Here is a 19,349-nt window from a genome sequence, read left to right on the forward strand (position 1 = left end):
GGACATAAGACACCACAGTTAAACCTGCAAACTACTTTATTTGGAGAACTTTTCTTTAGTTCAATGAAAGAGGGGCAAACACCCAAAAACAGTTACTTTTTTGAAATGTTTATGAATAAATAAGTCCTAAGTCAATATAGAAAAGATCTCTGAACGGAAAAAATATTGGGTTGTTGGGTTGTTGTTTTTTGCAAGTTACAGATATACAAACACTAACATTAGTGTACAATACTTGGGGAAATTACAGTAACAAGTACAAATACTGAGGTCTCAAGTATTTACAAGCTTATACACATAGTTTTGAAAAGCTTGCAAAATAAATAGTTGCCCTTGGAAAACACTTACATTGTAGCCTCCCATGTCCCAAAGACTGCTTACCTCTTCCCATCTGAGCATTCTTCAGAATCATGTTCTTTTGAAACATTATTGGAATTCTGAACCAAATCAAACAGAGCAGCAACTTTATGATCTAGATGTTCCTGAAGTTTCTGCATACGCAGATCAATATGGTCCATCAATCTCTTCTCCATCAGTTCCATGTTTCTGGCAATGACCTTTTCCATGTGCAGAAAAACAGGCTGCTGTTCCAAGCTGCAGTAAATGGACACACAAGAAATAATTTACTCCAGCCCAAAATATAACTGACTGTGAATATTAACTACATGAAATTAAAATGCCTCAACAGAAGGCAAGGCAGAGTCAGTGTGTTTCTGGACTATGTTAATGAACACCTAATATGATTTAATTCTGAACTGTACAGTTAACAACGCAAACTTAGAAATTATAACTATTCATCTTTTCACTCTAAGTATAGGGTTGCCATATTTTGAAGAGGAAAAAAGAGGAGACATTTGCCATCTTCTACTTTTAACCACAAATCACTATGACAACTCTCATTTTAAATACCCCTTTTAAATTGCTAGTGGCTATGTTCTTAACTTTCAACAAACACCCTTTAGAAGCCAATGTGTGTCACCCTAGTTGGAGGTACGCTGTCTCTACTGTCTCTGGGAGCCCTCTTGCTCTTTTTGCTGAGTTTCTACCTGAAAGGCCTACTCTGACAGCACAACAACTACAGCAGCTCCACACCTTAGGAAGTAAACAGCCTGAATAAATGTGGACCGTACTATACAGACTCCACTCAGGATGTGCTTAAAATCAAAACTGTGTCCCTTCAATTAGTTGACTAGCACAGCAGGGCAACAGGTTTTTTTCCTCCACCTACTGGGCTAGTTTACTCAATGCACACAGCTTTAGTTAGCATCCAAATTATGACATTCACCTGAGGCAGAAGAAGGACATCTAACTGAGTTTTTGACCAAAGAATTCTCCAAGTTCTGGAACTTGGAAGAAAAGGACTTTAAAATTGTGTCAGCTTTCAGACTTGGAAGATTTATAAAGAAGGAGAGGCCCAGAGACTGTTTGATAACATTGAGATCAAAGGAGGAAAGGGATAAGATTTTGGGACTACACTTTGTAAAATCACTGGAGGTGTTGGATAGAAGAATTGAAATTTATAAAGATATCCCAAGACTACTGCTTGATCTTAGAGCCGCCTATTCTGAACTTGTTAAACTACTAAGGAGCAACGCAATTCCATTCAGGTGGGAATTTCCCCAAGGATTATCTTTTACCTTTAAAGGGAGAAAGGTCAAAGTGAGAACACTTGAAGAGAGAGACAAATTCCTGTCTACATACGGAGAGGACCTTCAAAAAAGAATTGAACTACCTTCTGGGCCTGAGGCAACGCCAGTACCAACATCAGCATCTGTGGAACCTGAAGACCCTGAGAAGATACCACCCCTTGAAAAATAACCAGATAGTTCAGGATGTCTCTGCAACTGTTGAGCTGGAATATTAATGGTTGTAACATTCCGGAAAAAAGGAAGAAAATATTTCATATATTAAAAAAAGAACAATTGGACATTATTTGTTTACAAGAAACACATGTGACGAGGCTCCACAGAAAAGTGTTAATAAATAAAAGATTGGGCCAGGAATTTGTATCTTCGGACAAAGTTAAGAAGAGAGGCGTGGTGATATATGCAAAAGAGAGCCTGTCACCTAAATTCCTGTTTAAAGATGAACATGGAAGAATTTTGGCTATTGAGATACAATATCAAGGAGAGAAACTGCTGATATTAGGAATTTATGCACCTAATGAAGGGAAATCGGAATTTTACAAGAAGCTGCAGGAGACAATGCTGGACTATCTAGACTACAACAACATCATAATGATGGGAGATATGAATGGGGTCGTATCAACTAACATGGACAAGTCACAAAGTCAAAATGTTACAAAAGACGGCAGACTACCTAAAACCTTTTTCGAAATGATTGACAATATGGATTTGATTGACATTTGGAGGACAAAGAACCCACTAGGAAGAGAGGGAACATTCTTTTCTGAAGCCCAACTGACCTGGACAAGAATCGACCAAATATGGATTTCTAGAGGCCTGGCACCTAAGGTCAGAAAAGTGGAAATCTGCCCAAAGACCTGCTCCGACCATAATGCAGTAAAGATGGATATGACACTATTACCAACTGGATCCTTTAGATGGAAGATGAATGACAATTTGTTTAGAGATCAGGAAATTACCAAGAAGGCCCAAAAAGTTTTGAAGGACTATTTTGAGATAAACATGAATAATATGGTGGAAAAAAGAATAATCTGGGACGCAAGCAAAGCTGTAATGAGGGGATTCTTGATACAACAGAATGCAGTGAAGAAAAGAACACAAAATGAGAAAAAAGATAAGATCTTGGATAAAATAAAAGAATTAGAGAAGAAATTAAGAGTGAATCCGAAGTCACAGCCAACTCTGAGAGAAATTAAACTTTATCAAACACAATATTCTAAATTGATAAATCAGGAAATTGAATGGAAGGTTAAATTAATGAAACAAAAAACGTTTGAGTCGGCGAATAAATGTGGAAAACTGTTAGCTTGGCAGTTGAAGAGAAGACAAAGATTAAATACTGTTACAAACTTAGAGGTTGATGGAAAAAACATCCAGAATCCAGTGGACATTAGAAAGTGTTTCCAGAGATACTTCAAAAAACTATACACCCAAGGGCCGCAAGATGAGGTTGAGATTAAACAATTTTTGGCAAAAAACGGACTATCTAAATTGTCACAAGAAAATAGGACAACCCTGAATTCTAAAATAACACGACAGGAGATCGAACAAGCTATCCAGAACATGCAACTTGGCAAATCTCCAGGACCAGATGGGCTGACCTCCAAGTACTATAAGACATTGAAAGACTATTTGATACAACCTTTGATGGAGGTCAGCAATGAAATTATGGAGGGGAGGAGGGCACCGGAGTCGTGGAAGGAAGCGTTTATCACATTAATACCAAAGTCGGAAGCTGAAAAGACACAACTTAAGAACTACCGTCCCATCTCTCTTTTAAATGTGGATTACAAAATATTTGCAGACATTTTGGCAAATAGATTTAAAAAAGTTTTAAATGAAGTAATTCATAAGGACCAGGCTGGCTTTCTCCCAGGAAGACATCTGTTTGCCAATACAAGGAACATTATTGACATTTTGGAACTTTTGCAAACAGACATAAACACAAAAGCAGTTTTAATTTTTATAGATGCGGAGAAGGCCTTTGACAATATCTCCTGGAAATTTATGATGGGAAATTTGAAAGAGATGGGAGTGGGACGGGGTTTTGAGAATGGGATTGAGGCGATATATTCAGAACAGAAAGCTAAACTGATAGTTAATAATGTGGTTACAGAAGAGTTTAAAATTGAAAAAGGGACACGACAAGGTTGCCCTATCTCCCCTTTGTTATTTATTTCGGTTCTGGAAGTGCTATTGAACATGATTAGAAGGGATCGGTTGGTGGAAGGAATTCAGGTCGGTCAGAAACAATATAAATTAAAAGCTTTCGCAGATGACCTGGTTTTGACCTTGCAGAAGCCAGAGCCCAGTACGAAAAGAGTATTACAATTGATTAATGACTTTGGTCGGGTGGCTGGATTTAAATTAAATAAACAGAAAACTAAGGTTTTGGGGAAAAACTTGACTAACACAGAGTCAGAACGGTTTCAGAATGAGACGGAACTTAATGTGGTTAAAAAAGTAAAATACCTAGGGGTAAACATAACAGCAAAAAATCTAAGTCTATTTAAGGACAATTATGAAAAATGTTGGACAGAAATTAAGAGAGACTTAGATAGTTGGTCAAAATTGAAACTTTCTTTGTTAGGCCGAATTGCTGCTATCAAGATGAATGTATTGCCAAGGATGTTGTTCTTATTTCAAACACTTCAGGTTTTGGACAAAACGGAGTGCTTTCAGAAGTGGCAGAGAGACATTTCTAAGTTTGTCTGGCAGGGCAAAAAGCCCAGAATTAAGTTCAAGATATTAACCGATGCAAAACAAAGAGGGGGCTTTGCCCTGCCAGACTTAAAGTTGTATTATGAAGCCGCAGCGTTCTGCTGGCTAAAAGACTGGCTACTTCTTGAAGACACTGATGTGTTGGATTTGGAAGGGTTCAACAATACCTTTGGATGGCATGCATATTTATGGTATGACAAGGTTAAAGCAAATAAGGCCTTTAAGAACCATATTGTCAGAAAATCATTGTTTAATGTCTGGACAAAATATAAAGACTTGCTGGAAAATAAAACACCAAGGTGGCTTTCACCTTTGGAAGCCAAGGCCCGAAAAAGACCCAATATGGAGGCTAAATGGCCAAAATATTGGGAAATACTAGAAAAGGATGGAGACAATTGGAAATTGCAGAGTCTGGAGAAAATGAAAGACAAAGTGCGAGATTGGTTACATTACGCTCAGATTAAAGAAGTTTTTAAAAATGATAAGAAACTAGGGTTCCAGGTGGAGAAATCGAAATTAGAAACAGAATTGTTAGAACCAAAGATTAAGGTACTTTCAAGGATGTATAACTTGCTGTTGAAATGGAATACACAAGACGAAACGGTTAAATCGGCTATGATAAGGTGGGCACAGGATATTGGGCATAATATCATGTTTGAGGACTGGGAGAGGTTGTGGAGTAATGGATTGAAATTTACTGCATGTAACGCCCTGAAAGAAAATGTAATGAAAATGATTTATAGATGGTATATGACCCCAGTCAAACTTGCTAAAATTTACCACCTGTCTGATAATAAGTGTTGGAAATGCAAAGAGTGTGACGGAACGTTCTTCCACCTCTGGTGGACTTGCCCTAAAGTGAAGGCGTTCTGGGAAACGATTTATAATGAACTGAAAAAGGTATTTAAATATACCTTCACTAAGAAACCAGAGGCTTTCCTTTTGGGTATTGTCGGCCAAGGGGTGGCAAAGAAGGACCAGACATTTTTTATGTATGCAACAACAGCAGCAAGGATACTTCTCGCAAAACACTGGAAAACTCAAGATCTACCCACACTGGAAGAATGGCAGATACAACTGATAGACTACATGGAACTGGCTGAAATGACCGGCAGAATCCGTGACCTGGGAGAAGAGAGGATTGAGGAGGACTGGAAGAAATTTAAGAACTATTTACAAAAGTATTGCAATTTGAGTGAATGTTAAATAAGATGCTAGATCAAAATAACTGAGCACCACTAAATTTAGAAGTTTTTAAGAAAATAAGTAAGACTGTGAAATTTAGCTTCTTCTGAGAATTATAAGATTAGGAAATATAGAAGGGATATAAGAATTTAAATAAGAGGATAAATTGCTGACAAAATGTTTTAACGATGAAAATGGGAGCGGGAGATGTGAGGAAGTCCAAAGAAAATGTGAAAATATGTTAAGATCAATGTTACATTGTTTATCATGTTTATTTTTATTGTAAAATTTAATAAATTGCTTTAAAAAAAAAAACAAATTATGACATTCACCGTCAACCCCAGAAGTCTTTAGTGTCACAGTCCTTAATTTCAGTGCCTCAGTCATCTTCTGCCTTGTTCTGTGTTAGGGGTAGAGGCGTCCTACCTGTGCACCTCAGACAAAGAGAGCTGTATAATAAAAACCACCCTCTCTTCACATCCACACACCCCTGGTTCCCTTTCTAAGCCCCTGGAGCAAAGATAAAAGATTCCTACAGAGCATTGGTTCACTGCAGTGGAAACTGCTGGGGGGAAATGCCCAGCCAAATTGTCTTTTCTTCTCTTCTCTGCTCACCTTCAACCCCAAACACCCTCAACCCCAAAAGCAAAGCCTCCAAGAAATGGTCTACTCAGAGGCAAGTCCCACTGAATGAATTGGAGCTTACTCCCAGGAAACTGCGGAGTTAGACTTGCAGCCCTCCAACGCAGCAACGCCTCTAAAGGACAGAAGATCCCCCCAGCTGAAGGGGGAAACCGGAACTCCCAGGTTAAGGAGAGTCCCCTCCAGCTCAGCTGCTCCTGTCCCGTCAATGGGACTCCTGAACTATTACTCCCCACACTATTCAGTACTACCCGCTTTTATTTACTGGTGACCTGGATCCCAACTGTCCCCCTCCTTCCCTCCCTTCCTTCCTCTGGCCACTAGTGAAATTGCCAAAGTAAAAGTAGTTTGCGAAGTTCCGCAGTCAGGACTCACCCAAAAGTCTGAATCCCATCCTCCTCAGATGCGGATCTGTTCTCACAGTGCTTATTCCTTTCATCTATTCGTAACCGATTTACTTGACCGCATACCGTTTGAAGGAGTGGAAGCAGCAGCATGGAGTTGTGTGCGTTTGGGTTTTCACTTCCTTGCTCTTGCAAAAAGGATGAGATTAAACCTGTGAAGTCATTCTGAGAAAGTACAGCGCTGGGCTGTGGAGCCTGAAGTCCTGGAGTCTCACGTACATTTTCTGCATTAGGAATCTGTTTGTTCATATCGGCATGCCTCTTTAATTCTTCTATAGCCATTCCAGCTGCTGCATGAGCTCTTGGAAGAGATGGCCCATTAGGCAAGTGGTCTAATCTTCCAATATCAACTACCTTTTTCAATCCATCAATGGTATGATTGTTTTCAAACCCAAATCCATTTTTCCCAAAGACATTTTGTAACTTGCCTCCAAATGGAAGACCATTCTAATAGAAATAAAATGTTAACAACTTAAATGTGAAGCCCAAACAAGCCAATACATGCAGCCCTATCCATCAAGGACATCGTTTTGGGCTTGTTCGTTTTGAACAGGCAACGTGAGGTTGGGGACTACTTCTCTTGCCATTTTATCACCCTCTCAGCCTGGAAGAGCATTTGTTCTTTTCTGATCACATATCTACCACCTTCTGCTCCCGAATTGCACCCCGCTCTCCCTGTTGGTTCCTGTTCACCTTGGGTACTAATTAATATTGCTTACAGAAATGTATAGTGAATATGATTTTGTATACTGCACAATAATTGGAATGGGGAGACAACCAACTACATTAGGAGCCTCTACTGTAGTACAATAAATGAAGAACAAAATTGCCTGGAAATGTGGGCAATCAGAGCAAAGGAAGAGGGAAGCAGACAGAGGAAACTATATAAGGTGCAATTCAACATAGCGTGAAAAGGCATCCACTCATGCAAAAGGTGTTTTTCCTTCCTTGTTCCCCTGTGCACCACCAAACTCTGCTCCATAAGGTTGGGGGACATTTCAGAGTGGATTTTGGGGGTGTATGGGGGACCGGAGGAGGTGAAAGATAAACCAGAAGACCCATTGCACAACTGCATTTCTATCATACAATCAAGCTACCACAACTGGGTATCCATAGTATTTTCACTCTTCTTGTCTTCACTGCCTACTTGCTAAAGGATCTTAGAGGTGCTTTAAAGGACTGCCTATCTCTTATTAACAACACAGTGATAAAATCCATTAGGGTGCAATCCAACCTCCAACCACACACAGTGAAGAGGCTTTGCAGAGCAGCCACCACATCTATGCCCCTGCTGCTCATGGCAGAGATGGCAGAAGGTGGGACAGGACAAGTCTGATGCTTTTGTATGACAGCAGCGGGATCTTGCCCCAACACAATCCTACCCCATCCTCATCTTAGGAATGCATCCTTTAGGGGCTTTCCACTGCTTTCTGCCAGTGGCCCTCCCGCCCACATGTTCTGGGGGGAAGAGAGGTTGGTGCCAACTGAATGCCCCTTGCATCACTTCATTGGCGGCAGCTGGTGGGAAGTGGATGGAGCTAGGAGAGCTGGGTACAAACGGACACCTTGCTTAACCCCACATCTCCTCTCCCCAGTCCACTGTAAGGAGTTTGCTCTGTTCATCTGGCTGGTTACATAAGGGCTGCCTATGTTGCTGTCTATTCTAGCTTAGTTCTACAGCTGAAATCTAGAAGGCAAATCTTGCCCTCGCTCCAGGCAGTGAGAATATCAGCCCTTATTGGCTGAAATCCCACTAAGTGCATTCATACGATTTGTCTCAGTACACAAATGCCATACATCCCTCACAGGGAACCCATGTCCGTTCTCCACCTCATTCACCATTGATAATAGTCATTTCATATATAACTTCAAATAAAGGATAATAACTTACCTTCTGTTGAAATACAACCATATCCAGGAGTTGCTGAGCCCCAGGTGATAATTTGGATCCCATAGATTCCATTATTGTTTGCACTTTGCCCAAGTCTATTCCTGATCCTAGCGCAGCAATGTCTGGCACAGGGTTCACACAGACTGGCTTGACTTGCACTATGATTTTACTGATGAGGACTCTTTGTTTTTCAGGGATGGACAGCAGCTGGATGGTGGAGGGGGGAAGGACACAGACAGGAGTGAACTGATGAAATAGTTAAATAGTTACTTACCTCTACAAAATATTATGGATTATAAGCAGTAAACTTGGTCTAGAAAAAAAACAAACTTTTTGAAAGGTAATTATTATGGAGTTGCTCTCTAGGGAGCACCATGATGCAGGGCTGTTTTTTTCTTTTGGCAGGCCAGGGGTAGGTCACCTCTTCCCCCAGTGGTTCCCCTCTTCATCTCACAGATACATTGATGGCTGGGATATTGCTGCAGAACTGGACTGGCCTAGGTGGGTCTTTCCCCCTCTCAATTCTCTCCCAGAAATTTCCACAGTAAAGTAAGAATCTCAGTGTGCTTCCTGCTACAGGCTCCTTGTTTAAGGTCCAGCATCAGCTCAGATTGATTACTGGTCCCTTTGTCAATGTAAGGCATCCAGGAGATTCCTGATCACATCAGTTGCCAACACTAGGTCTGACTGTAGATACAAGACTCTCATTGCTCTTTGAAAGGAATCATATTTCCTCCTTTTATTTCAGTACTCAGAACAGAACACAGAGCATGGCACTGTACTGGTGCTGCCTTTTTGAATAAATAAGATTGATAACCACAATTTAAGAAATAATTTCTGTAACTTCCTACCTTAATCTTACAAGAGGCTGCGGAGCACTCCAATTTAAGTGACTTTTGGTATAATGAAACCTGGTCATTTTTGCTAGAAAATAAAAAAAAATACAAGCTGTGGAAATTCTGTATAACAACATGAAGTTTTATGCAACAGCTTTTCACAAGAAGCACAACACAGATTAGCCTACTGCTGTTTTTCAAGGTACTGCTTACACTGATGCCCAGGAAAAGAAAAGAAAAGAATGACTGAAAATCTCAACAACTTTGATATATTTAGAGTGGTTTGATGGGTCCAAATATGATTTAAGCATAGTATAAAAATGTATGTATCAAGACTATGATCCGGAGAACCACATACACAAGTGTGGCTTGCATGGATGCACGAATTGGGTCCTTTCAGTGGCATCCCCTCGCCCCATATGCAATCATGCTGGTCCAGAGGGCATCTTGACACTTAGGGTAAGGCAGAGGTGTAGCGGGGGGGGTCCATGGGGGCCGTGGCCCCGGATGCAATTTGTGAGGGGGCACAGACAGGCGCCCCCAAAGCAGGCTCCTTCATTGGAGCCTGGCTCTGAGCGAGAAGGAGCTGCGCCTTGGTCGCAGCGCTCATGCCTGGGCACAGCTCCGCCCCTGGGTCAGACCTGACCTGGGGGAGGAGAGCAGGAGAGTGGGCAGCAACAATGCCACCTACCCTCCTTGGCCACAGCAGCTCTGCTGTCGGGTTAGGCCCGACCCGGTGGTGAAGAGCAGGAGGGGAGTTGGTGGCAGCTTCCCTGCCCCCCTCGGACTGTGACGCTTAGGAGGGTGCCCTCCAGCCCCCGGCCCCCTTGGGGGCGCACACCACACCCCCCCCGGGCAGTGTGGGCATATGCTCCACTGCTGGGGTAAGGAGGCCACTATGCACCATGGGGCACAAGCATCATAAAGGCTCTGGTCCCAATGTCATTCCCATATAAACTTCTTGAAACGCATGTAGTTGGAGGATCAGCTTTGTCCAGTACACCTACAGTTTTACCTATCAATAGCCTTTTCTTTCTTTTGCGGCATGAGGCTGGTTGCCCTATCCACAAAGGGTCTCATTGCTAACCTCTCACCCTCTATCCTCCTCCCTTCAGTGAGTCAGATGCAGACACTTTTTCTTCGGGGGAGAAACTTCTTTTAACAGTAGCTCCCAACCAGCATCCCAAATGTTGCTTTGCATTTCAATGCACTAGCAGAAAGCAGTCTGCATGGCAATATCAATGCATAAGTTGGTAAAAAAGAAGACGTAGAAACAACAAAATTTGGTTATGCAGTGTGACAACATGCTTTATCTAAAATCCAAATTGTCCATCTCAAACTAGGTCTTTATCTTTTAAATGACAACTCTCTCATTTGCTTTAAAACTTGGGTGGAGAACCTGTGGCCCTCCAGAGGTTACTAGACTACAACTCCCATCATCAATGACCATTGGTCATGTTGGCTAGGGCTGGTGGGAGTTGAGAGTCCAACAACAGTTTCTCCATCCATTCTTTAAAAGAAACTTCCTATATATCCACAGTTCCTTGAAATGCCATGCCTGAGTTTTCAAAAAGATGCAACTTAAAAAATGATTCTCTTGTAAGAAATGAGTACGCTAGCCTTATAATGCATTGGAGCTGCCTCCAGGTGATCAGGTAGAAAAGCTTTTTGTGAAGTGGAATGCATATAGTTCTTTCCTTTCAGTGTGCCACATAAAACTAACATGTCAGCAACCTGGAAAAAAGGAGAAAACAACTGACCTGCTATGTTGGCCAGTAAAGACTTTCGCTCCTCTGCCAGTTCCACAGTACTCGTCACCAACGTAGACTTCCATGTTCCGGGCCTCACTGACAATGCCAAGACCAATAATTTCTTCTGAACCGTGGGGGTCACAGTGCAAGTACAGTAAGCATGGAGCGACGATGTCGTTGTGTAATCGTCCTTCAAGAACCACAACATTCTCACTAGAAGGTGGGAAAGTCCATCTAGAATTATACATTTAGCCAAAGCACTGACAGTTCCAGTTACTAAACAGTAAAGTTTTGTTAATGACAAACTGCTCATGACAGTGTGTGCGTGTGTGTTTTAAAATACTCCTCTTACAAGTGTTAGTTGGTGAATAGTGTTGCATTTTAAATTGAGATCAGAACCTGTGGGTGCCAACTGCACTGTGCAAATGAACTCCACTGGGACTTACAACAAGACTTGCTTCTGAATGAATGTGCACAGGATTGCACGGTAAGATATAATCACCAATATAGCTTAAACTCTGCATCTGTATAATAAATGAGAGAATAGTGATATACCTCACAGGACTGTATCTACCCCTGTTGTTGCCACATTGTTCAAATACAGTTTTTTTCTATGTCTGAATGATAGGATACTAGAGTATCTGACCATTGTTGGCTTGGTGAAAGTACTGTTTTAGATCAGTTAATGAGCTTCTTTGGAAAATGAGGACTTGAATTCAGATCTAAGCTGTAGAAGATCTAAGCTGTAGCTGCTGCAATTCATTCGTGCTACCATTCATAGGCACGGTTTAAAAAAAGAATGGTTCTGGTAGCTCCGGCTAACCATTGCAGAGAGATGAAGAGAGCAGTACCTTTAAGAAAAACCTATTTCTGAGGAAACTGTTAAAAGACCCAGGAGCTGTGCTAGTCAGTTGCAGCAAAAACAACTAAAGGTCTTGTGAGCACTTTTTAAATAAGGTTTTATGTCACACTTATCTGTGAGCAAGCCCCACTGAGTGAAATAATACTTACTTTGGTGCATGTACACAATCACACTGCCATTGTAAAATAAGCTTTCATACTTGGATCCATGATAGCTTGTACTACAACTTTGGCCGTCTGCTCAAAAGTAAGGCCCACTGTGTCCAATAGGTTTACTCAGCTTTGGAGCCTATAAACGTTATACAAGACACTGCCTTATACCTATTCAGAGCACTGGTCCCATCAAACCCAGTACTGTCCACTGGACCCCTAGTGGATTAGTTCGGTGCTGGGAGAACCTCTTCCCTCTGTAGCCCCTGGCGGTGTTCTCGGTGGAGAGCAGGCTACTACCCTGATTTGGAAACCTAGCTGCTAAACCAAATTAACAGGAGCTACCATGTGTAAATTGGGACCCCTGTTTTAGGTAGTGGAGGGTCACTGCAAGGTTGCCAGAATGGAAAAATGGAGCTGAGACTTCGGAACCTAACTTATAAAAGGGACTTGTTCTAGAGCTGTGGTTCCCAATGTGGTGTAAACGCCCCGCAGGAGGGCAATTTGATTTTTAGGGGGTAGGGACAATTCAAGAATGAGTTAGACCAAGTTAATGGCATTTTAGGCTTCCTCCACATGAATAGTTTACTTTTTGAATAATAAGAATTATATGTCGCAAAGGGGGCGGGGATGACACCAGGATTTTAGAGATACTTACGTGGGGCACGGCCAAAAAAAGATTGGTAACCACTGTTCTAGAGCAAGTAAGAAAGCTACCCCAGAGGGGGAAGGGTGGATTGAAAAGGTGGAATGAGGACAAGAGCATATTCTTGCCAGGCTGCTGCTACACCCACTAGTCTTCCAATTGATCCAAATTGGGTCGCAGCAGACGCCAAGTGCAACCGTGCAAACTATACGGCCAAAGATTTAAGAAGCGGGTCCCCCGAGTGCAATGTGTTTGGGTTCAATTTGGGGAAAGTTGACAGCAGGAGCTCTCCAAGGTTTCCAAGGCAGGGATCGACGCCGGGAACTGATGAGCCTGGGATCCTTTTCGTGCAAAAGCACACCTACACCCTGCCCGCTGAGTCACGACGCGGAAGCCTCTGTGGTTGTTTGATGCTTGTTCAGCATTTGGCGGTCATTCTGGGGGTTGGGGGGTTCTGGAAGAGGGGCAGCCCCCCGCCAAGCCCCTCGAGGCCACGTCTCGGCTGCCCCTCGCCTCCTTCCCACGGCTCCCGGGGCTCCTTCCAGAGAACAGGAAGGCCCGCGACCTGGGGCGTGTGTATCCCCCCGCCCCGTACCCCGGTCTCGGGCGCCTTCCTCACCCGTTCAGCGGGTGTCCCAGGGGCTCGCAGGCGTCGGCTTCCCCCTCCGGGACGAGGCGCAGGACTCCCGCCAGGTCCGCCCGGCACTCCCAGGAGCAGGCGGCCGACAGGCGGCCGGCGGGCGCGACGGGGCCTCCAGCGGCGGGAGCTTTTGCGAGGCCAGCTACCGCCGCCAGGCTGCTGCCGCTCGCCATGGCAAGCAGGAAGCCCCCGGGCTCTGGGCGCCGAGAGGATGCTACGCGGCGGGACCATACGCGGGCAGCGGGGAAGAAGAAGGGCGGCGGGAGAGGGGCGGTTCTCGAGGGGGGAACTCAGCTTCCCAAGATCGCGGGGCTCACCGGACGGTTCTTCCCCGCAGGAACTTCCGCCCTCCCGCAGCTTCAACCGTAGACGTATTAGCATATGATAGGATGAAAGCTGGCCATAGAGAAAAGGCGAAGTTTGGCTGTCCGCAGCCTGGATTCCCGGGTTTCTGTCGACGCCGCGGCTCCCTCTGGTTTGAGTGGTGAAACGGGGAGAGCCGCTCACGAGAGACTACGGAGGAAGCCGTTGCAAGGATTTGACCGTATCCTGCCCCGCTCATTCCACGCGCACTCCCCGCCCCAGTAGAAGCAGAGACGGAAGTTCATTCTCGTTGAAAGCCAGGTCTTCTTGTGTGTGGGGCGGGGGAAATGCCATTCGTGTATTTTGTTCTGGTTTTGTTTTGCATTTTAAGATTCGGCTTTTCAGCTCTCAGCAAACTCTGCTCGCTCTAGGAAGAGGGAAATAAACTCTCCAGATTACCCACTCCATATTGCACACGGGGTCTCAAAAAAGGTGCCTTGCGACAACCCTACGACGCAGATCTAACAGTGTCATTAGCTTCCCCCGTTGCAAATTGGGGGGTGGGTGGGCAAGGCTGCAATGTGATGCGGTGCATTCCCAAAATGCAACGTGCTTTTGTGTGTGTGTGCATATATAGAGAAAAATGCATTTGGGTAGTCCTGTAGTGTAGCCCACTGTATCAAACAATATATCCTTGCTATTGTAAACTGGAGGGGCGAATTACAGCTACACAGAAGCACCTCCATGTTGTAGATGGGCTTCTGTACATATACAAGCTATATATTAGGACACCTGCTATAAACTTAATAACAAACACAACCAAAATATGCAGCTGAAAGCCCGACTTTTGTCTTCAATATATTCAATGACATCCCACTCTCACTTGGATCTCAACTGTAGCCCCAAAAGCAAAGGCATAACTTCACCAGGGTCCTGTATCTTGAACCAAGAAAGATCCTCCTCATAGCATCTCCCCTCCTGGCTATAGCTAGGTGACAGAGGAAACAACTTGGATCAAGCATCACTCTTGGCAGATGTTCTCATTGCTGTTGTCATCATCACTAAAGGGTGCGTGATAGCCTTCATGTGCCAAAAGTAGAGCCAAGGCACTGGCTGTTGATCCCACCAAAGCTTGTATAACTAGATAGTGGCTTACAAAAGCACTCTAATAAAATCTTTTTTAAAAAAAAATCACCTGCTTGATCTTTAGTTGTAGAATATATTGTCACTGGTGCGGGTTTGCAATACTGTATAATACAAAAACTACCATGAATGGAAACAGCAGGACATTTATACAGGAATGGGATATAATGATGTTTTAAGTGAACTTCACTAATACTATGGCTGTGTACACACACCTTTATAGCACATCCCCTCCCCCCAAAAAAGCAGTTTACTCCCTGCAGAGTTACAGTTCCCAGCAACCTTAAAAAACTTCAATCTCCAGAATTTTTTGAGAGGGGAAATCTGCTTTGAACGTGCTTTAAACAGTATAGTGTGTACACAGCATGAGGATGCAATCTTATATACACTTATTCCTGGGAATAAGTTCCATAGTTCTCAGTGGGACAACTCTGACTAGACATGCATAGGGTTACACTAGGGCAGAGCAATTAATCGAAACCCATTTATGCCTAACTGGTGGGCTGGGATTAAGTGGAGGTGCTCCTCTGCTTGGCTCTCCCGATTGAACCACCTTCCTGCTGCATGTGCAGGCAGGAGGCCCACTGGTGTATTCCTGCCAGCAGAAAGCCCTGAAGTGGGTTGTTCAGAGGGTAGAGAAAGGGTAAGGCAGAGCCAGCCCAGGTTTTGCTAGATCCTGAGTTGGTCTCAGAGGTGTTGATTGCCCTTCCCACCCCGTAACACCATTGCTACTGTAAGTGTGCGGATTGTGGATGTGGATCTGGTGGTGGCTACACTTCCCCACAGCACCCTGCAGGTATGGAGGTTCAGAGTTCGGCTTACAGCCTAAAATACTTTATATCATCACCACACCATTATGTTGAAAAGGGACTATTATACACAGGAATGGAGATCCTGTATGGAAATACACATCTAATTTCAGCAAAGGCAAATCTACCTAAATTGCCGCCTGTGTCTCTCCTCCCTCCCCACTAAAAAGAAAAAGCCAGTGCTCATTATATGCAGACATGTTGTGTTCCCTCTTAACACCGTGGTTGCTCCCAGACATAGACAAGTTAATGCTATCCTATCATTGCTGTTCTGTTTTAAACCAGGTGTGGAACCAGGTGTGAACACTGCTTCCAAACTTCTAGCATTCTACGAAGTGAACAGTCCGCCACTCCCCGACCCCAGATGTGAAACCTGTCTGCCTTACAAAACGGTCATAAGATCAAAAACAAATCTTTCCTGCCTACTTGTGGTTAGCAAAAGGAGAAGCGGAACTGTTCAGTTGCATGTCTTCACTGGCCTCTAGAGAATTTTGCTGATGCCAGTTTCCAATGTGGAAACTGGTTTTTAAATATTACTATTATGAGCTGGAGCAAAAGTATATTTCATAGGTCTTCAACTAATGGGTCAGGACCCACAGGAGGATTGCAATGCAATCCTAGGTGGGTTTTGCAAAGTTGTTGCTGCCATGTTGGACTCCAGGTAAGGCTGATGAGCATTTTGCCAGCTTTCATGAGTGCTGCAAAGAGGCATGTGAAAGGCAAGGGCCTTTTTTCAGTTAGGTATTTTTGGCAAACTCTATGGCCCATCTTCCTAAAATTGTGCCTATAGTGAGGGAGCTCTCACCGCTCACTTTTTAGTCTGATTTGATGGCTTTCTAGACTTCTCCAAGAAAAGAAAGACGCTGGGGATTAGAATTCAGAAGTGTCCACTGCTGTGGGTAGCTTGGCTGCCCAGCATGTTGCTGTTGTGGCAGTTCTGGGAGCCCAGGAAGTGATGGCAAAAGTCTGGCTGCAGAAGGTGAGAGAAGTAGGGGTGCCATATGATCCTTGCTCCACTCCCTGAAGCCTGAAATAGGTTTATGTCAAGGGAGAGGTTCATTGCTTGGGAACTGTTTATGGATTTCTCTGTACAGTTGCCACAGTCCTAATGCCTCAAGTGAATCCTTTTTCGGTAAGAAAGTGCATTTATAATTGTGTGTCTCTGCACACTTCTTAGGCAACGATAAAAGAAAAAGAAAACCCAAGGTGCGCACACAGCTATCCCTGTCAGTACTGTACTTAATCAGCAATAGAGAATCAACAAATTAGATGGTGGGGACATACTCAAAAGGGAACACCTACTGATATGAATGAGAAAGACTTAAGTTGTTCATATACAAAGTCAAATACGTGTGGATGTGGACTACTTTGGTCTAATTCAAACGGGAGGAAGGTGAATTAACAGCTAAATAATGTTTGAATGTGGACAAGCCTTTTTTTCCCTCTAGAGGTTTGCGTTACTTCAGAAGAAATCTGTCAGCCACCACTGCATCTGAGAGCATTTCTCTCTTACCCCTTTTTACTTTTTCCCTTGCAAATCTCTTTTTCTTTATTTCCCTGACATCTTTTGATCTCTTCTTCCTTGCATAGTGGACTTACCAGGAGAGATTGCTCATGTCAGAGGTCTGAAGTTGCAGAGGGCTTTTGAATTAAGAAAAAGTACGTAAAATGTAGCCTAGGGCCAAGGATTGACCACCACTGTTTCGGGGGGGGGGGGAGCTTAGTGATTGTCCCTCGATCTGACGCCCCCTCCCCCCACTATTCCTCAAGGCAGGGACTAGGCTGCTCTGTGGGACCTGCTTCTCTGGTGACACATCACTGCACCAGGTTGGGAATTATACACAAACACAAAATATACAAATGCATTGATAAAAAAAAACTCAGTTCATCACTGCCAAGTATTTCTACATTGTAGGTACATCACTTTCCATCTTCAGAGCTGCTTTTGAAAGGAATTTTAATATATTTTTAAGGCTGGGTGGGGACCCACTTGCAAATGAAATCATTCTGGTGCAGTTCCTGGTCAGCTGAGTACACGGCTGCAACTTTAGCGACAGCATTGCTGTCATACTTTATTTACTCATCTCATAAGGAAACTAAATCTGCTGGAAGTGGATTTTAGGTCTTTTGTTTCAACATCTCCACCCCACCCACCAGTGTCTGTGCTACAATTCTGAAATAATACACTGTCTAGGATGTCTTAATGGCTCTTTTCCGCTCGCTATCCTATATTTGCTGCAGTCACAAGTGACATGCTCCAGGCTAAAAGGCGGATGTTTTTCACTTTAGTTGTGAAAAAAAAGCCCTAGGGCTTTGTAAAATAGTTTTAGAGGAATCTAGTTTTGTCATCTTTACAGTGAAGTGGACAGGTTGCATTTCTCCAGTTACACTGCCTGTAAATGGTAAGTTGACAAACCAGTTTTCTGCAGTGTTGGCTCAGAGAGTCACTTCCCCTTTCCTTGGAAGTGTTATCTGAATTCTTGTGTTACTATGTCAGTTGCCTGCCGTCCTGAGATTCAGTTCTGTTGCTTTATGGCCATTAGGTGGAATTGCTGGGGCATTCCAGGCTGGAGCACCTTAGCCAGCGAAGCTGGAGGAAGAAACCATGTCAGAATGTTGCCTGTATTATTTAATCATGCTAGGACTAACCAGCATTGGAAAACCAGTGCTAACAATGGGTAAGTTCTGCTTTGTTTTCTGTCTGTTTTAAAAGCAATTAGAAGTTTACATTGGCAGCTTGATGCCCAAATCAGTACTTGGAGGGGTGGTTTAGGCTGTGATCTTTAGCACTCGTATAGGGACAAATGTTTATTATGTGCTTCAAAAACAAAAACAAAAAGTCCATTTCAGATCAGGGTTTTAAGAATGCTTCCTTTCTCTCAGAAGAGGTTGTGAATCAGGCAGCTAGAATCTCTTGATGCAGTTCCTGAAATGGAACCAGTCATAGCCTAAAAGGAGCATATTAGGCAAAAGATTCAGTGGTTTAAGCTCCTTATTTATATAACTATGTGGCAAAAGTTTACTTTTCACGCCCACTTCAATCTTTACCAAACAGTGTGGATGCTGAGTCCTAGGATGGAACAGAGTATTGGTCCTGATCAATTTTTGGTAATATGTATTGATTTGTAAGTTTAAATCCAAATGCAGGTTTTATATATACCAACCTAGAAATCCTTATGCCAAAACAAGGAAAGTGAAGTAAACTATAACCCAAATAAACCAGAGCTGGTTAGGAAATTGCGGAAATTAAGCGCCGTCAAATCATCAACTATGTTGAAGAAGCAAGGAGTATACAAAGTCGCATCAAAGAGTTGACATCCCATTGTTCAGAAAAGAAATTGGGCGGGTGGGGGTGGTATTTGGAATAGGAATATATGGTGTGCTGCTGTAATATAAGATAGGTATGAAAGATCACATGATGAAGGACTCATCTTTAAATAATGTGGCGTTTTGGAAATGTTTCAAACTGACATGAGGATCTGTTTTGAAAAATCATTATGCAGAAGAGGGTGTGTGTGCATAAATTAAAGTAGCCTGTGTTCTTTAAAAACTGTTTTTGCTATATTAGCATTCAGCTGTTAATTAGTAGCATGTTTGTTTGTTTTTAAATGAACCTGGTGCATTTCAGTGTGCAAAAGGAAGCTGGTGCATAGTGGGGAGGGAGACTCCTTTCGTGAGCAGAATTACAGGTAACAAAGACAAGTTGTATGTCAGATATGGGGTT

The 19,349-nt window shown here is 43.2% G+C and overlaps 2 protein-coding genes across 5 annotated transcripts in view; one reads left to right on the forward strand and one right to left on the reverse strand.

Moving 5' to 3' along the window:
• Window positions 1-18: 18 nt before the first annotated feature.
• Window positions 19-13,682, reverse strand: LOC308477060 (ATPase PAAT). The gene is made up of 6 exons (XM_081005277.1): window positions 13,350-13,682; window positions 11,083-11,286; window positions 9,338-9,410; window positions 8,487-8,693; window positions 6,567-7,042; window positions 19-591 (listed from the first exon to the last, which is right to left on the reverse strand). Exons 1-6 carry the CDS (start codon window positions 13,541-13,543, stop codon window positions 375-377), a joined length of 1,371 nt encoding a protein of 456 aa, XP_080861403.1. The 5' UTR covers window positions 13,544-13,682; the 3' UTR covers window positions 19-374.
• A 212-nt stretch (window positions 13,683-13,894) lies between these two features.
• The window catches only part of LOC308477044 (disintegrin and metalloproteinase domain-containing protein 9-like), a 38,792-nt gene continuing 33,337 nt past the window's right edge, over window positions 13,895-19,349 (forward strand). Inside the window, exons 1-2 of one of the 4 annotated variants that reach the window (XM_081005224.1) lie at window positions 13,895-14,031; window positions 18,169-18,303. In XM_081005224.1, the coding sequence (XP_080861350.1) occupies window positions 18,231-18,303 (73 nt within the window). In that variant the 5' untranslated portion in view covers window positions 13,895-14,031; window positions 18,169-18,230. Of the gene's footprint in view, window positions 14,032-16,265; window positions 16,287-17,560; window positions 18,028-18,060; window positions 18,304-19,349 lie in introns of those variants that run through there. The other 3 variants (XM_081005226.1, XM_081005225.1, XM_081005223.1) reach the window with 3 other exon arrangements.

This window comes from Podarcis pityusensis, assembly GCF_964106645.2.
Source record: "Podarcis pityusensis genome assembly, chromosome: 5".
Classification (NCBI taxonomy): Eukaryota; Metazoa; Chordata; class Lepidosauria; order Squamata; family Lacertidae; genus Podarcis; species Podarcis pityusensis.

Excerpts from the sequence above, each read along its gene's own strand:
- LOC308477060 (XM_081005277.1), bottom strand. The coding sequence starts at position 13,543 with ATGGCGAGCGGCAGCAGCCTGGCGGCGGTAGCTGGCCTCGCAAAAGCT. Across the intron at positions 9,411-11,082 it reads TTTACTGGCCAACATAGCAG|CAAAAATGACCAGGTTTCAT; the intron begins GTCAGTTGTTTT and ends TTTATTTTCTAG. Across the intron at positions 7,043-8,486 it reads TGGTTGTATTTCAACAGAAG|AATGGTCTTCCATTTGGAGG; the intron begins GTAAGTTATTAT and ends TATTTCTATTAG.